Source organism: Ruditapes philippinarum, unplaced genomic scaffold, assembly GCF_026571515.1.
Source record: "Ruditapes philippinarum isolate M1 unplaced genomic scaffold, ASM2657151v2 ctg151_1_1_1_1, whole genome shotgun sequence".
NCBI classification, from domain to species: Eukaryota; Metazoa; Mollusca; class Bivalvia; order Venerida; family Veneridae; genus Ruditapes; species Ruditapes philippinarum.
The window spans coordinates 93,886-113,689 of record NW_026852309.1 but is presented as its reverse complement, the minus strand read 5'-3'; the positions used below and the strand labels follow the sequence as shown (position 1 = coordinate 113,689).

The 19,804-nt window shown below is 31.2% G+C and overlaps 1 protein-coding gene across 2 annotated transcripts in view; it reads right to left on the bottom strand.

Annotated features, from left to right (window-relative positions):
- Positions 1–825: 825 nt before the first annotated feature.
- The window catches only part of LOC132756240 (cytoplasmic polyadenylation element-binding protein 2-like), a 40,243-nt gene continuing 21,264 nt past the window's right edge, over positions 826–19,804 (bottom strand). For both annotated transcript variants that reach the window (XM_060747260.1, XM_060747265.1), the window contains 3 exons: positions 19,000–19,114; positions 7,900–8,081; positions 826–2,446 (listed from right to left, as the gene is read on the bottom strand). In XM_060747260.1, coding sequence (XP_060603243.1) covers positions 2,219–2,446; positions 7,900–8,081; positions 19,000–19,114 — 525 coding nt within the window. In that variant the 3' untranslated portion in view covers positions 826–2,218. The remainder of the gene's footprint in view (positions 2,447–7,899; positions 8,082–18,999; positions 19,115–19,804) is intronic.

Genomic DNA, 19,804 nt, shown 5'->3' with positions numbered 1-19,804 from the left:
AAAATCTCTGATATTGGAAGTCACATTATATAGGTAAAGAAGGAAAAGTATTGATTTTCAGAAGTCACAGGCCAAAATGAAGGAGTAAATGACTCCCAAACTTCCACTAGTGGAAGCCCTGAAATTATTTTATTTTCTAGGAGTCAATATTTTTCTTTCTTTATTTCTGTTGGCATGTTACTTTGTACCTTATAATGTACTCCAGTTTGAACAATTATAGTTGAAATTAGAATTAAAGAAACATAAACAAGATTTTTTTTATATCTTTCCTTAAAAAAAGTATTGGTCTGAGAGAAAATTGTCCGTAACTGTAGACTGGGTACGAAAATATTGAGTTCAAAACTGCAGGTGAAAAACATGTTATTTTGATCCAACAACAAAAGTAAAAGAAATTAAAATATATTTTTGTTTATATTGAAGCATAAGCCATGTCAATAGATGACTAAACAAACTTAATACTGTGTCAACTCCTACGATGATTATCTGGCACAAAGTTCATCAATAATTTCACAGGTTGATCTACGGGAGTTACCTCCCTTCTGTATTTCCTGCTACTTTCCTTTTTAACATGCGTTGTTGACAACAGAATTTTTAGTTTTCAATGCAATAAAATGGAAATATATTGTATTTTTATGCTCAAAACATTTTCTTTCTACATATCAAATGTTTACACTTCTATTCTTTCACGCATAAATTTTGACATACGAGCGTATTTTCATTTTGTTGTGCGTAACTGTGACGCACGAATTTTGAAAGTGATGCGTATTTTAGATTTTCTATGTGTATTTTACGCTTATACGCACACTATCTGGAGCTCTGCATATATGTTGCTTTTGGGCCTAGAGGCCATATCATGCAAATAGAAATTAAATGTATTGACCATGTACAGACAGATAATACATCTAATTGAAAATTTGCTGTCCCTTATGTACCAAAAAAAACCACCCACTTTTTACTGTTTATCTACATTTTTAGATGCTAAAATCATGTGAATTCATGCTAACCATCGCTTTTTCGTTTCCATATACTCAGTTTTTACATGTCTATTACTGGATCCATCAAAATGTTTCTTATTTTATATCCAGAGGGATGTATCCTCTCAGAAATTGAAGATGTTTATTCTACATCAGATATCAATTAAAATTCTCTTAAACAGCAATTAGTTCATCTCTCCTTAGCAATAATTAGACACATAGAACTGCAAATTGGAGAAAATGTCAAATTGCAGTTTCAAGGTGTGTCAAGAATTTGCACAAAATAGCCAGAATAAAGCATTATTCATGGGTTTTTTTGCTTTTTTTTCTAAAATAAAAACATTTAAAAACAAAAATCACATTTTTTTAAAATTTTGATAGTAAATATAAGTTTTAAAATCTTGCCAAGTCATCCAAAAACTTTAAATTATGGTAACACTAATTTTGCAAAAGGATTATTTCTCTTGATCTACGCAAATCATGTAGACATATAAATCTGCCTGTAAATATTTTTCAAAAATTGATTTTTGGTCAAAAAAAATGTGTCAAAATAGTTACATTAAAACAGTCCTACTTTCTTTCTCGCGATGAAACACATATGGAATGTACAGAGTGAAAAAATGGTTAAAAATAAAGTACTGAAATGTGTGTGTTTGTGTGCGTCTTTGAATGAAGGACAAATCCAAGTTACACTAAAACAATAAATAAGAGGCAACCTTAATACACGAGTCAATATGAAACCTTGACATACAAAAATAAACTATTTTTACACACACAAAAAATGAAAATTATATTACATTCTCAATTTGCAAAGCAAAATAAGAAATTACAACAGATCAAATTTTTTTTAACTATTTTTTTATATATTATTGCTCTTTCCTATACGAAAATATAAAAGTGAAAAACAATGATCACCACCGAAATATATAACAAAGCTTGATTAATTCGCTAGAAAAAAGGGATTTCATACATTTATCACTAACCATTATTTAATCGGCACCAAGTCGTGACAAGGTCAGTCCGAGTTCATAAATCAAAACTAGAATCAAAAATATCAAAATAAAAATACAAAAATATATTCAAACTTGCAATGTCTTTAAATAAAAAAATCCCACAAAAATAATACAAAAAAATTCTCATAACAAAACCCAACACCAATTTTTCCCTCCCTTTATCATCTGTGTGGCATAGCAGAAATGTTTCATTCTGGTACAGTCTATAATTTTCCCCTCGCCCACAACCTTTTAACACCAACGAAATGGAACAGCTCTTGGTCTATCCGCACCCTCTTTCACCAGGGGCTTGTGGAACTCGCGTCCTGGTCGGGAATGGATCTGAGCCCAGCAATGCTCGCAGTAGTACTGGAGGCAGGTTACGTTAGCACAGAAGAATGGAGCAAACTTGCCACCGCACCTTGCTCCCTGACACTCGTCACACATCTGGTCATCTAGCACATATGGTTTCACTTCAACCTAAATACAAAATGGTATTTAAAGCATGGCATTGAATTAAATTGTACAATAAATAAGACAAAACTCAAAATATCGCCTCTGCAATCATAGACTTTATTCATATGAAGCCTGAAAAAAAATGCCTAGACTAGACTCTGCTATCATAAACTAAATTCATATGAATCCTGAAAAACATTGCCTAGACTCTGATACAATAATCAGGGTTACTACTATCCAGTGTATGACTGAAAAAATAGAGCTAAAAATTAATACAAACACTACAAATCTTGTACTGCCAGAAAATATTCTTTCTCAGTTTCAAGATAAATGCCAAATACTTTTATAGACAGTCTCTGCAAATTTGCCAATAGTAGTATTAATTAACAAGACTTCTTTTTACGCAACATTTAAGTAAAACAACAAGAAAAGCATTGATGCAAAGCATCAAAGGGCGACGCCAAAAGAATTTGATCCAGGTTTGCACCTAAATACTTAACAAAAGATGTGTACTGTATAGCACTACCATTTCATGTGACCTGGAGGCTTGGCCCAGTTTATGTTGAAACTTAAACCAAAAAGAATAGACTCTGTCTTGCCAAGATGCAAAGACAATTTATAGTCAATAAACCAATCTTAAGATTTACTTTACCAGATACAAGGATACCTGAGTCATCATCATATAATGACAGGCACAAGTATCACACCTGGGAAGAAAAAATATGACCAGATTAATAAAAAATCTGTGTTCATCTTAAAAGTGTCAAAAACCAAAAAAAAATGTAAATAATGACCCCCTTTAAAAATATACTATTAACTTAAAGTATATTTTTAAAGGGGGTCATCATTTACATTTTTTTTGGTTTGTGACACTTTTAAAATGAACACAGGTTTTTTTATCAATCTGGTAATATTTTTTCTTCCCAGGTCTGATACTTGTGCCTGTGCATATAATAAAAGCTTATTGCTTAGGGTTGCAGACATGTCATACATAAAAGAGGACCTAAAATGAACATCAGGGGGACACCATAGGTATTCAGAGAGAAGGAGTACCAGCCACATTCACCAGCTGCTATCATAGATAAGACTTGAACCATGCAAGAATATCATTACATATGGCAGATGCTTGAAGAGATGAAGAAGAAGAAAAAAGAACTTCTTCATGTGCAGTTTAGTGTGATCAACTGTACCAAATGCTTTTTGTAGATTTAAAAGTATCAAGCAAAACTGCCTTTGTCCATTTCAAATTAAATGCAATCTATTAAATGAATCAAACATGTGTCAGTTGAAAAACCACTTCTAAACCCTGACTGAAACTGCCTGATCATGACTCGAACCCATGACTTTCAGAAGACCAACTGAGCTATCCGGCCGGCTACACATTTTCTCTTTAATAATGAAACAGTTCTAAACCTAAACCTTTTTCCCCACTATATTGATTCAAGTACTTGAATTTCTGATGTTTACAGAGCATACTCAATTAAACTCATGGTTATTTGCAGTAACAGGATGAGAAAAACTTTCAGCTTGACCAGAACTCAAACCTGTGACCCACAGAATAATGTACTGCGGCTGTAGCGATTGAGCTATCTGGTCGCTTACACATTTTCTCCCCTAAATAGTGAACAGTTCTAAACCGTGACAGATATTTAGATTTTTAAATTAACAGATAATTAATTCTTAATTAATAAATAAGAAAAAAAAAACCTTACATACTCATAGTCTTAATTAAAATAACAATTTATATAATTATTATTGTATAATTATTTTTACTAAAAAGGGCTAAGACAGTTATTGGTTGTGCCATTATTTATAACAGGTCAATTTGAAAGAGAATATAACTGTGCTAATACATGTACAATATCTATGATAAGAAATTTTATGAAGGCTGATTTGTATTTTACATCAAGGGCACCGGGCAAAAACATGAAAATGCAACAAACGAACCACTTTGTGGTAGATTGTATTTTCATGTTTTCATCTGGCGCCCGGTTACTTTTTGTACTTTGTTGGTTTTCATGTGGCACAAATCACCCACTATAAAATTTAGTGTACAAATTTATTCAAGGACAAGTATCAATCTACCCTATGAAAAGTCTGTTGTCGGGTTGACTCAGGAGACCTGGAGATTGAGACCGGTGTCCCTCCATTACAAATAGATAAGGCAGAAGCTGTCCTTTTCAAACTATGCACATGTTAGAAAAAAATTAGAATAACTATTCAGAACATGATTTTTTGAGGCTTTATCAATTATATTGCTTGATCCAAGTTTCAGGACATTTTCAATCAATACATGTATTATCATTTATAACTTTAAATGAAAGTCTTATCTCTTAAATAATAATGACATAACTGCAACTCTTTAAATTCAGAAATATTATAAGTCTCATCATACCAATATACTAAGATATAAATGTATGCACATAACATTAATAATTCCAAGTTTCTATTAAATAAATATGAAATATTGGGTATATAAAGCCAGTAAAAGTATATATATATCAATATTCACTCATCAGGGCCTCTATGCTTTTGATGACCTTACAACTGGTAAATTTTATAAAACAAAAATTGTAATCAATACCTAAATTAGACAGAAAAGAACAAATAATTTAGTAAACATGAGTTACTTCCCCTTGAAATAAAGAAAACATGAAACCCAAAAGAACACCCTAAACATCAAAATTTATAAATGTTGCAGGCTCATTTTAATTATGCCATGCAAATTAATGGTAAAGTATTCATAAAAAAGTAGATGGCCATGTGACAGCAGTAATTGCAGAAAATCGGATAGCTGTCAACATCCGGATACTGGTACACTTTGTAAAAACAACCATTCTGTTCAACAGATAAACGTAATATGGATAAAATCAATAGGATAATCGTTTACAACAGTCCATTACCTATCCTAATACTCATTTGCAGGTGAACTTTCTCCTTGTAGGAAAGTTTTGAAAATATATAAATGAATGAGCATCAATGTAGACCACAACGATATTCGAAATCCGGGTTTTAGTATTGTCAATAAAACAAAGGGACAAGCTGTTAATCTGAGCCTGCAATTTCGTGAAAATAATATCACAATGCACATGCTTTTTATATAAAGTTATTAAATACAAATATAACAACATATTTGTTTACTTGATTTTTACGAATCAAAATAAATATTATTAACACGACATGAAATTAACTGCTAATAATAACAGCTCCTTCCATAGGCCAAAATAAAAAGTATTCCATAAAAGACGACGCCGCTCACCGGCGTCGCCAATGATAACTGTCTTTTATCCTAGAAAAATCAGCATGGTGGGGAAAAAATGTAACCAGACACTCAAATTCCATTAGGCATAATGTAATATTGAAATGCAAACTATTTAGAAAAAAAACATTACATAAATGGGAGAAAATGTGTGTAATTGATGAAACCCATTCAGAATCTACAGCTCACAATTATATACTTTATATTCATTTTAACCCTAAAGTGAAGGTCACCCTGGTGAATTTAATTATCACACTGACAGTGTGAAGGTCATATAGAAGATTTAAATGTCACATAGTAATTGCCTACACATGTATTGTATTCATGAATCTATTCTCCAGCAAATTTAATGGATATCCAAATTAATATTGGAAGCTTGTCTGTAATAATGAATATTTTTATGTTTCATATTTAACAGCAGTATATGATTAAATACTAAATTATTGTTAGCTATTAAATTACAAAAATCAAAATATTTCAATACATAAATTGTTATAGCTGATGGCAGGTCAATTTTAAAATTCTGATAAAAAAAACTACTAAAAGCAGCTCGACTCCAGATTCATGATAATTTTCATTATAATTTTTAAAGAAATATTTAAAAGTAAAATATTCTATAGTGAACAAAAAAATAAAATAATTTTCACATTGCTAAACGGCAATTATAGCCCATTAAAATTGCCAAAAAGAGGTCAAAATAGGCAAAAATGGTCATTACTGCTTAGTCACGAAGTAGAAATACGGTGAAAAGTGAAAATACTGCAAAATCGATCATAAATCGCATATAACATGAAAATGATTACTTTAATCTTTTTCCTTTTCTTAAAGTCTCTATTTTTTTCTCAAGTTTGATATTCTTTAAATATTTTGGTTTATCTGAAACCATGCAGCTTTAAATTATCATTAGATATTTCTAAACTCAAAATTGCTTAGGTTAACATATAAGAATAACCATTAATATGTGACATGTTCATTATAACAATAATATTAACAAGCATTTGATAGTATTGCGAGCAATACAGTAGTCCCTCAAAAAGTTCTTTAATTGTCATACACTCCTGTGTATTGCCATTTATAATGAATTTGAGGATGAAGTCTGTATTTGAAAATATCGACCACAAAACATAATAAAACAAGCATTTGATAGTATTGCAGGCAATACAGTAGTCCCCTACCGGTCCCTCAAAAAGTTCTTTAATTGTCATACACTCCTGTGTATTGCCATTTATAATGAATTTGAGGATGAAGTCTGTATTTGAAAATATCGACCACAAAACATAATAAAATAAGTTTGTCTATATCACAGTAATGTGTTAAGTTTCCATGCTTAGTAAGGAAATTATGTTTATACAACATTGTCATATTATTACGATGTGGGATTTTAAAGTAAATCCTATAAGGAATGAAGAAGTTGGAGTGAAAATACCAGTTTCTCGAAAAAAATCTAAGTTCAAGGGGGACATAATTCTGGAAATAGTCTTGCTAGAGTATTTAACCTTCTCAAAAATGTCGAGTGATAATAAGAAATATATATATGAAGTTTGAAGTAGATACTTTAGGAAATAAAGAAGTTATTTAAAAAAGACAACATTTTTTCCCCTAAAAAATCTAAGTTCAAGGGAGGTAATACTGATATTTTTTGTGCTAGAGTTATAAACCTTGTCACATATGATGTGGTTGATGACCAGAAACTTATATTTAAAGTTTGAAGTAAACACCTTAAGAAATAAAGAACATATAGTGAAAAAGCTGAAAAATTTAAATCAGAAATCTTGAAATTCAGGCTATTTGTTGCCATAGCAACCAGAATTTTCAACATAAGAAGAAAAAAAAAAAGATGTGCATAATCTCCAGACTGCCATCTACCCATATTTCAAGTTTCATAAAAATATTTTCAGTACTTTTTGAGTTATCACTGGATCCAGTTTATGTGTTAAATTTGCCATATTTTCAGACTATTTGTTGCCATAGCAACCAGAATTTTCAACATGGGAAGAAAAAAAAAAGACGTGCATAATCTCCATACTGCCATCTATCCATATATCAATTTTCATAAAAATATTTTCAGTACTTTTTGCGTTATCGCGGGATCCAGTTTTGTGGACTGACGGACTGACAGACAGACGGACAGACAGACGGACGGAGGGTAAACCTAAAGTCCCCTCCGGTTAAACCGGTAGGGGACTAATAAAAATAAATCAAGAGAATAAACTCTTACCCGTTTATCTATATCACCGTGCTGTAACTGGACAAATCTAGCACTTATAGCTGCAATGTAACTCTGTTGGTTGGAGAAAGCCACTCTCCCCGCCCCCTTTGGATACTTGAGTTCTGGATCAGTATCAATACCAGCGTAACAAACTCCCCCATATAGCCGATCCATTATCATGGCAAGTTCAACTGAAAAAAAGAAAGAAAATAAAACATTAATTTTTCCCAATTTTTTTTTAATTTCTGAAGTCAAACAGTCCTTTAGACTAAACATATTGTCTAACCCCTTCAGGGCGACACCCTTTGGTACTTTGGGAGACAAATATTTTGGTTGTTGCCTATAGGTAACTTGTTCTACAGAGGTAGAATATGTCGGAAACCATTAACTTTGAGAAGATATTGCTGTATTGCTCCACAGAGAGTCGCTCTGTAGAAGCTATACTGTACTAAATTTATCAACAAATACCTTCCCATAGACTAAGGGACACATTTTTAACAAAGCAACTTAACAAATCTCACACAGATAGAAAGAAAACTGACATTCAAAAGGTAAAGGTCTAGTTTGTTATAGTGTCACCCCTACTGAGAGGACCAGCCATTTCTGACTTATCAGACACCTTTTGCTTGCATACCATGTACCTCCAAACTCATATGCCAGGCCGATAGAAATTCATTTTAACTACCTCACAGCTCATGTAGCGTCATTTCGGAACAAGGCCCACGAGAAACATTCAACCTTCAATTAACACTCCCAATGGGGCTCGAACTTTCGACCTCCTTATTCAAAGACGGACGCCTTAACCACTTGGCCAACAGTACCGGTATTATATTATGTCATACAATGTTTTATTTTGCATAGAAGAAAAAAAAAGGTAATTATATTTTCCACTGCAATGTCTACACGTGAGAGACTGTGAAAAACAGAGCGATTACAACTTCAATTCTTTACATCTATCCTGAAACATTCTGTAAGTTTTTATAATATTTCTATGATAAACTGAAATTAAATATAGTTGAATTTCAGATTTTTATTGGTTGATACTTATATGTTATTCTCTAATTATCACTCCTGAGTGCATTACATATCAATTTCTATTGTTATTTTTCTTCTTCCTTTTTTTTTAATTCAAACCTTTCGCGTGGGCTTCAAAAGCTGTACAAAAACAAATTAACAACTATTTCCATGTAATGAAATAAATGTCATAGAAAAATAATTGTTTGAATTTATCACTATAGTAACTAAACCGAAATTCATCACTATAGTAACAACACAAAAAGAAAATCTACATTACTGAAAGAAATCTAAACCTAATTACCCGATAGTACAAGAAATGAAAATTAAAATGGATTGATTTACTTCCAGAATCTATCTCATTTATTTCTTTTCTATCTAATAAACAAGGTTCAATAGTATTTAACATATTTTAAGCTACTTTGTATCCATAGACATGAATTACGAATTCTTCAGGCCATTTAAAACCCTTATTAACCTACTCAATTTCTTAAATGGACTTTGTCCAGCTTTCCTATTATGAACATTCCATCATAATTTTGGGGATGTCAAGATGAAAATTAAAACTTTGTCAGCCAACAGTATAGAGTCTGGTACTGCTGGAACAGGAAGTGATAAGTCCTTGCAACCAGTATAGAGCCAGGCTAGTCAGAATATCCATGTCTGACCAGGCCCTATACTGTTAACTTATCAACTTAAGAATTTTCATCTTGATATACCCAAATTTGATAATGGTCAGTTCCAAAAATTGAAGCTGACCAAGTCTTATTAATTAATTTGCCACGTTAAGAGTTAAGAAATAATCACATCTTTCATATTCCGAAAAAAAGCCACTGAGATATATAGCTTTCCAGATAAGGACAGTTAATCAATTGTGCCATTTGAGAATTCATGATCTTCCTATGAACTTTTACATTATTACAGAGTTATACAGAAACCTGAATTCATGTAAATTAGTGACCAAGAACTGCCCACTGGCCATATCTCAACATGTCCAAATCAATTCTTTTCTTTAGAGACAGCAAGCATTCCATTTGGCTTGATAAATGGTGTAGTTAATACTGAACTGACAATTGAATAGGGAGAAAGTAACTTTTTTATTCCATTGAATTTTGTTATTTCAGAAGTCTCCAGAATAAAATTTTTAGTTACTTAGACAGTAATTTTATCCCATGATGCCATGCCTTTCATCTTGAATAGGTTTTTTCTGTGAAATGCGAATGAAAAATTTTCCGTACCCCTCTGCTGTACTGTGATTAGAAGTTGCCTACAGTTTCTTGGAAATGAAAAATTATGTGTCTGAAAAACTACTTACACAAGTTAGCAAAAATGGCAGAGTATAACTCAAAACATAAATGAAAATGTACAGTAGATTTTGTCAGCGTCTGTTTTTCTATACTTCCTATATAATTATAGTCAGGGCCAAAACATCATTTTTAGGGAAGGGGCCTCAGCTTTTTCCTTGGGGAAAATATGTGTGATTTTGGCATACTTTTGGAAAAGGGATCTCAAATTTAACACAAACTTTTAACAAGTTCTTCAAAATAGAAAAGCAAAAAGCACTGGGCAATACTAATAAGGCAGTGAAAGAACTTAATTCAACACCATCATTTAATTTTGTTCTAAATTCTATGGGAAATTGCAGAAGACTGGGGAATTTGGAGGATGGGAAAAAAAGAGGCTACTTTTGGTTGGGGAAGCAGCCTATATTCGGCCTCTACAAAGAAGGGTTTGTTTGGCCCTGATAGTGTATAAATGAAAAATTTGGACCACTATGTATTTAAGGGCTTGTAGCCTTGCTTTTTTTACCAAAAGGTAAGCAGAGATAATCTAAAAGTATCAATGTGTCTTAGAAAGAGATTGAAGATAACTTGTCAGGCACTGTCAAAAAATAACATTCTTGCATTATTTAAAGTGAATTGAAAATAATGAAAGGTCTGTAATACCTGAAAGTATTTTGTATTAGACATAACAACCAACTGCAAAAGAATTATATTTGAAATATATTGGCAAGTGTGAGATACATGTTGGGATATTTGATATTTTTTATACAACAGATAATAAAATGATCTAGAACAAATATCATTATTCATCATAATTATATGACTTTAATCGGCATATTTTTTCACAAACATTTCATAAGAATATCCAAATAATACATTTCTATTGTTTTTATCAATATTTAGTTTAAACATATTTATTTCCCGAATATTTACATGATATACATAATACAATACAATCAGAATACAAATATATAATATATTCAAAGAAAAGGATGAGAACGAAAGACTAAGTCTTATAAAATTCTTCTCTTTTGAAAAAAATACTGAAATGTGCCCATTGGAGACCTATCCACTTTTTATCCATTGATCAGACTGATCTTAAATGAAGTTAAAATCTCAACAAAAATTATTGTTTTCGCAATAATAACATCATCCTTCTAGCTTAGTGATATCTGGTTATTTTCTTTTCAAATCTTCAATTAAAACTTCCAATTACACTTTTTTCTCCTTTTATTTTTAAGATTCTCTTAGATTTTGTTTTTCCTTTTAATTCTAAAATACAAATTCTAGTAATTTTTGCAGTGTATTTAATTTTGTTTCAAGAAAGAAGAGTTTCCCCAATTTAAAAAGTTGTTTTTGTCAACTTTGTAATCTTTAAACAAGAGTTTATATGTTGGTTAGAATAGAAAGAGGGTGGATAGAAAAAAATTTCAAGAGTGTAGGTAAAACTGTTGACATTAACAGAATCTTTTGTATTAAATTTCATACTAAAATTTGCATATTCAAGACATTCAAAACTGACATAAATCCAGCAATGAAACAAATATTGCTTATAAGATGGAAAATTGTATTTAATTACAGAAAATGAGTGTATTGATACACATCTTTTTGAACATGACCTCAAAATGTTATTTTGCTACCTTTTTTGTCAAGTGCTTTTATTCATTTAAGAAAGAAAAACCTAACTCTACTTTCTTAAAAAAGATGCTTTATTTGAAGAAACCATTCATGAACTGTCTGCTAAATAAATTTTATCAATATTTTCTTCAGCATGGTATTCTCATACCATGAAATGAATTACTTATTATTGTTTCTAATGACAGGAAATTTCACTATAAAGCTTAATTTGCATGCAAAGGGACACCAAGCAGGTTTCCCTTTTATAATAATTATAGTTTGATAGTCTTGACACTGTAATTAAGTACATGTCATGAAAGAACTTTTTTCTATAAGGCCATTATTTTTTGATATTTCGGTTTACTGACCCGCCGCGTCCATTTTTTGGGAAAATGAAAAAAAAAAAAAAAAAAATCTGCCCCGAAAAAAAAAGTACTCAAAATATGCGCTAATCAAATTTACATCTAAATGTTCTATTGGAGATTTATAGAAGTCCAACTTATTAGACTTGTCAAAGAAACGTCGAGATAATTTTTGACGGCGATGTATTTTGCATGAAGAAAAATGTCTGCAAAATGAGTTAAACCATTCTCGCCAAATTAATTAGGTTAATATCTATATATTTAAAATATAATTCATGTATGTATGTATAAAATCATATGTTTTGAAGGTCCAATTGTGTAGAAATGTCAAAGAAAACAACTACAAAAAAAAAAAAAAAAAAAAAAAAAAAAAAAATACGCAAGTTATCACTTTCATGGATACAGCGAGAGAAATCTTATTCAATGAGAATCAGATTAAATTAAATTTAAAAAGAAATATAGTGACAAGATCACTATTTACAGATTTAACAAAAACAATAGTCTTTAAAAGGAGATTAGATACGGGTTTCCTTTCAAACAAAATAAAAAAATGCACTTACTATTAATAATTTACATGTCAGTAATTGACCGCTAATTTTCCGATAGAAATATTTTTCAACTTGATTATGTCTATGTCTCTGACTTGGACAATAATTTAACATGTGTAATCTTTTCTTGACAGGTTTTTAAACTTCTGTTATATAAATAAATGAGTGCAAGTCAGTTGAGTTTCGGCACCTTTGATGATTCGGATTAAACAACTGGGACTACATGTGTGTGAACATCAAAGATTTACCGACTCTTTTGAAGGATCGGCGAGGTCATCTCGTTTGTATATTAAATAATAGCAACATGATATTTTATCAATTTGTGGATGCTATATTGTTGTTTTGTGTATTTATAAGCACTGTGGAATTTAGACAGTCGGTCATTTAAATTCTCTCGTAAGTACAACATACGCATCACATTTATCAGAATGGGAATGGACTAATCATAAGAGAAGGGTTACTTATAAAGTATCTCACCTTCCAGACGTGAAGATAATAATGAAAACTTTTTTCCTTTTTTTTTTTTTTTTTTTTTCCCTCCTCCGACCCTACCTTTTTTTGGAAAAAATCAGTAAACCAAAATATAAAAAAAAAATGGCCTAAGCTCTTCTATATGTATTCAGGTTGACAGGTTGTAGTTGAAGGGATCAGGAGAGTATAAAGAAGTAAGCTGTCACGTTTTACATGTGCATGTGATATCCATATAAAGCATATGATTGAGAAACTCAAATTTATAAATGGCAGTGGTTGTCAAATTTTAAATCTACCATACAATCTTTTACAGCCAGTTGTGTCAGCCTTCACTTTTATTTAATGCAATGTAATGAAGGTTCTTTTTGAAATGGTGTGAGAGAAGGAAATAACGGATGGAAGGAAGGACAATACGACAATTTTATGCTCCACCCTAAATGTTTTAACTGTACTCATTCATCTTTCAATCTGAACAAAACCATTCATCATATTCAAGGAAAAATTTAAAATAGAAACTAACTGCATAGAAACAGTGCAGATGATAATCAAACAGCAAGGTTAAGATGTGCCGGCTGATCTTGATCTGCACTGGTCGAATGGGTAGAATCAATCTGCAATTGCTGCCAGCAAGCTACTGCAATATTTGGGTTGCATGAAAACATTATGGAATAGAGGATATAACTGTGCAGATTTTCTCCTGATATAGCAGAACCATGAAAGGTTCTTTGATTGATATCCCACTCAAAATGTAGTATTTTGATCATTCCATATATAAAAGAAATTAAGAGGCTTGATTATGGTGATAAAATCAGTAATTAACAGGCAATTGTGGCCTTAATGGACATTAACTATTTGTTCTTAAATGTCAAATGTGACACGGCCAAGAGTCACACATAAACACTGATAAATCAATAACCGAGCTTCTACAAGGCTACCTCACGACCATGATTGTGTTGTCAGATATAGATATCATTTGACAAGATCAAAACAAGAGCTGTCTGCTAACAATAGGTTCTACTTTTGGAACATTTCTGCCCTAAAAGAGAACATGAGCTGAAATAAATGTATAAATGTATGGTTAGGTGAAACACAAACAAACTGCAATGAATTCATTTAGTCTAACCATTTTTCCTGTAGTAAAGATGGGGGTGGGGCCAATTTTGGGTGGGGAGTGGCTGAAAAGAGACATGTGTTGTTGTTGTTTTTTTTAATTTAATTGACATGGTAATTGTTTTTTTTTCTTCACATAATAATAAAGACATAATTTTATAGAAAGTATAATTTTATAGAAATTTCCTACAGGTCAATAGGTATTAACATTGCAACATGTTGGCCAGTTATTGGTTTTCTTTAATATGCCTGAATTAACAAACATCATCAAAATGTTTTATTTTTCTTTAATCATTTGAAAAAACGCTATAATAAGCAGAAACTTTTTCAAAATGCAGAATGGGAAACCGGACTTAATGTAAAAATTTGAGAAGAGCAAACAGAATTATACAGAGGGTTTCGTTTTTGCTACTTTAAGTGCAAATTCTTCAGCTTTCGTTTTGGTAACAGTTGTCTTTAATCATCTGTTTTCAGTTTTATTAGAAAATAATTAAAGCATCATCAACATTGGCATTATCAAGTACTGAAATTCCAGGCTATTAAATCAGTTTGGATGTAAACTTTCCCATTTTCTTCTCCCAGCTTCTCAACATAACTGAAATTTTACATGTTAATTACCTCAAAGGATTTTAGAAACCAGTTTTATGCATAAATCATTAACATTCTTTGGGTTCTTTTTTTTTTTTCAATGATCAAACATTTAACACCTAAGAAAAACCTGCACATTCCAAGAGCGAAAGAAAAAGCTACTACAAAATTTGCTGCTAGGGATATTACTTCCTGATATCTGCACTAGAAAATAAATCCTTTCTCTTAAATAAACCATTATTATTTAATGAAGTGAAAAACATTTTCACTCAAACCCAGAAATTTTGAGGATATTAATTTATACATAAAACCTGCAGGATTTGATTTTTTACTGCCTACAAAGACCTTTCAATTCCTTTTACAGTTACTGGATACAGGGCACACACTGGCTCAAATAAAATAATAGCCAATATTTTCAACTTAAAAAAATAATAGCCAAAAGTTCAGCGGACTTTTCACGAATTAGTGAAATAAGCATTTGATTAAATAAACATTACATTTATATACAACTTTCAGTTTTATAAGGATTCTCAAATAAACCGATACATTTGTGTATATTGATAACTACCTTTTTTAAATAGAACCACCGCTTTAATGGTTATTATAGAACAGAATAAAAACGTTATCATAAGTATAATTACTGTATAACAATAATGTTAAAGATTCATTATAACTTTACATAATGCTGTTATCAGACAACTTTTTTTTGTTTGTTCTTATCAAATTTTGTCAGCTATAACCACTGTCAATTTCCACATTTCACACAGAACTGGAGTAGATCTAGGTCATATAAGCCTATAGAAATAACACAAGTTTGCAAACTCATTAACAGAATGCAGCCTTTTTTCTGAATAATTTATTGAAAAATATCATCATCACCAATGTAATACAAATTTTCTGCCATAGTAGTAAAGATTTTTAAACAGAACATAGCTTATTTCACCTTTAAATAAATATCAAAATTATCGGTGTCGCGAAAATATGTGACAATCGGATTTTTCCTGTTTTCTGAAGAAATATTCACAATTTTGGTTGTTGTGCAAATAGTTGTTGGGAATTTAATACTTTTTTTTAAATATTTTACCATTGCTTTCCACTGGCGATTTAGTCAAGTAGCTTAAAACAAAACAAAAATCAAAATTTGCAATTACTGCAATTCACGGTAAATTTTGGGCAAGTCAATATCCAGTTTATCAATTTTAAAACGATTTTTGTGGCTAATTGACGGATATTTGATGGCTATTATAAATGCTGGACAATATCTTTAAAGTACTTATACAATTATACATCTCTCATGTATTTTATCACCTCGGGCAATATAGTTAGCAGCGCGTGACCGGTAAAAAGTTGGCACCCCGCTGGTGTTAATTGGGTCTACTGCATTCATTATCGAATTTTACACCTTATATAAACACTGTTGGAAGTAAAAAATAATCGCCAGATTTTGTAGCCAAAATGCTAAAATAATCGCCAATCTTATAAAATAATCGCAAATGGCGACAATGGCGACCGACAGCGTGAGCCCTGGGATACCTCACAGGAAAATTGTTCTCAACATTTTATGAGCAAGGGTTACTATAGTGAAAGAACATAAAATCCAATTTCCTACAGAGAAATAGAAGAAAATGTTCTGATAGAAGTCGATTTCTAACAAATCAATTTGTACTTAAAGTAATGATTTTTAAATGATCACTTAGTAAAGTAAGTATAACTCGTTAAAATCATAAAATTGCTCGGAGCACTTCAGACATCTCCAGCCAATTCAATTTATGAAATTTCAACATAAACTTTGAAGTCTGAATTTCTCCAATTTATTACCATCATAATCCTAGGGCAAAATACTAAGACAGAATATTTCAACATAAACACGAGCTGGAACTATAAATGTGCATATAAAGTTTCAAAGATTAAAGATTGTCATTCTTCTTAGATAACAAAATCTTCAAAATAATGTATACCATACAACATATACAGTGATCTTTTTAAAAGACTAGTTTGAAGTTAAAATTTGGCCCCATTTGCCCGTCTGAAAAGGTATATAATTTTCTTCAATTAAAGAACATTTTACATGCTCAATCTAAATATAGAAAATCATTAAACTATTTTGGAGTAATTTAAACTGAGCAAAGCAGTATTTCTTTTATTTCCGGTTTGGTTTGGTGTTGCACCAACACAGTAGAGGTCATATGGCAACTTTCCAGCTTTACTAGTGGAGGACACAACCTTAGGTGCCCCTTAATGCATCATTTCAACCACCAATGTTTCGTTAGCTAGCTGGAAAAGTTTGCTCCCATGGAAGAATAAAAAGTCTCTGGCAGGACTCAAACCCACAGCCTTGAGGGTAAAGTGGCTTAAAGTCAACAACCTTAACCAATCTGCAACAGACGCCCCTGAAAACCAGTATGGATATCTAAGTAGGGACACCTTGGTGTTCATTTTTTTTTAATTTAAATTTTTATTAATTATTGTTTTAAACCTTTCCAATTTGACTTTTTTCCCATATTGCTGATAACAGCACATTTTTTCCACACCACCTTTCCTTGGAATGTTAAAAATCATAAATATATCAACACCTATAAATGCCAGCTTTTTTTAAGGTAATTAAGTTTTTTTATCATAATCCCTTTGTGAAAGTGTTACTTTTCTGCTTTAATCAATACAGAATAAAATTTCATCAATAATCAATACTGGTGCCCAATGACAGAAGTTTAGTAAGTGCAGTTTTTCATGTAATATTACTCATCCCCCACTCCTTTTACAACCCCGAGTAAATCTATCACTATTTAAATATGAATGAGCACTGGAAGTTGATATCAATTAATTTCACCAATGAGCAAAGGATGATCTATAAAACAAACAAAAAACACCACCAATTAATTTCCTTGAAAAGATCAACAATTTTCATCAAGTTTATAGGAAATCAAAAAGCAGTTGAGAAGGAAATGAAATTGTCCGTCTTAAAAACCTCATTATATTTCAAGTGACCTTTTACCTTTAAAAATTAAGTATTATTTTATCAACAATCAAATTATTATATTTATTATATACCCTGAAGCTAATTAAAAATACTAATTAAACTTGTTGGACATAAAGGAAGGTCAACAACTTAACAATGGCCGGGCAATTTCAACCATTATTCACTATCTTTTTAAACCATTATTCACTATCTTTTTTAACCATTTTTGCCTTTATTCAAGATCAATCAAAAGTTTATAATCATAAAGAATTTATAATGGAAAACTCTTAAATGTGTCATTCATTAATAAGACATCCGTGAAAAAAATATGAGAACGTATTCCAAATAGAATTTTTTTCCGCGCCTATAAAAAATCAAACAATATACGTTTGCCAACATGGAATTCATTGAGGATTTACATAAACTACCTGGGCTTATCAGACAGTATCCTTACAAGACCTCTAAACAAATATTATGCTACAACTGATTAACATCATATGTGCATAACAACTATAACTCATTAGGTAAAGGAGTACTGCTGCAAGTGTTTTATTGAGAATAATTGGCACACGTTCTGTAAATAATAGTTGCCAGCTGTCTTTATTGCAGCAAAAAAAAAATCCCACTCTCGTAGATTCAGGAATTCGTGCAATGTTATTATGATAGTATGCATAAATTTAGAAAGCAGCCTCGTGTGGATCCTTCATTAAGCTAAATAATCATAAATGCTCCACGAAATCAGAATATCTGTTCATCAATTTGCCAAACCAGATCTCCCAATTTTGCAAAAAAAATGCATTTATCAGTTCAGTTCTTTTAAGATACAGTTTTCACTTAAAGATGTTTGGAAATCATTCTTGCACTTTTTTTCTCCTTTTTGCCCATTTCGTTTCCTTTACGAAGGGAAAAATTAAAATTATTCTCTTAGGTTAATAAGGTATATCATTTAATAGAGAAAAAAACTACTTAAAAAAAACACTTTAAAACACAAATAAATCTGTGAAACTAATTGTCCACTTTTTAGTGAAAAGATGCATTTCATTGAATAGCCAGCTGGTTAGCCTTTGAGGACAACTGGTTCAAAAAAGCATTTTAACAGGTTATTACGATATCATATAATTACGATATATTGGTGAACAATGTTCCTCACACAAGCTTACCTGCTCTAAGCGGTCTTGGTACCCCACCAACAAATATTGTCTTTCTTGGATCTAGAGGTTGGGAACCATCCATAACAAAGTCTGAATCACTGAGGTTCCATGGTCTAATCTGAACCTGAAATTTGACACAAATTTTGTCATTATTATAAGTAAATTTCAGTATATTTACCCATAACTTTTTTTAATGTGTGAAATTGATTTTCCTTGCTTTGAATTTGGAATTTTAAAATCAAAATACAAGAATTGAGCTACCAACAGTTTAGACCCTGCTCAGAAACACAGATGTGCAGTCTGGCCTGGCTCTATACTTCCGGCAAACTATAAGGCAGTCCTTACTGAAAAATTTGCTTGCAAGTTTGCCGTCAAAAATCTCGGAGAAAGTTGTTAATTAAGAAAGAACAAAAATACATTTTTCAAAATCTAGTTACATATATAGGGTACAGGAAAATATATACTATAGGGGAATATTCTAATGCACTTCACTATCTTAGCAATACAAACTCAGGGCTGGCCTGATTTTGACCTGTTTGTCCGATTTAATCAAAAGGATTTATTAACTTGTCCGTTGAATACTCTACAGTTAGTAGGTTACTCATTTTTATCTCTTTTTTTTTTTTTTGCAAAAAGATCCCAATGCCTCTAGTCCTGAATACATGTTATTTTAAAAACCATTTCTATCAATTACAGTAATGAAAAATAAAATGATGATTACTTTACATGTTTTCTCAAACTTATTTTACACGCTATGCTGTTCATGAATTTTTTAACATAAATTACATTGTTACATTACTCTAATAAAAGAGTC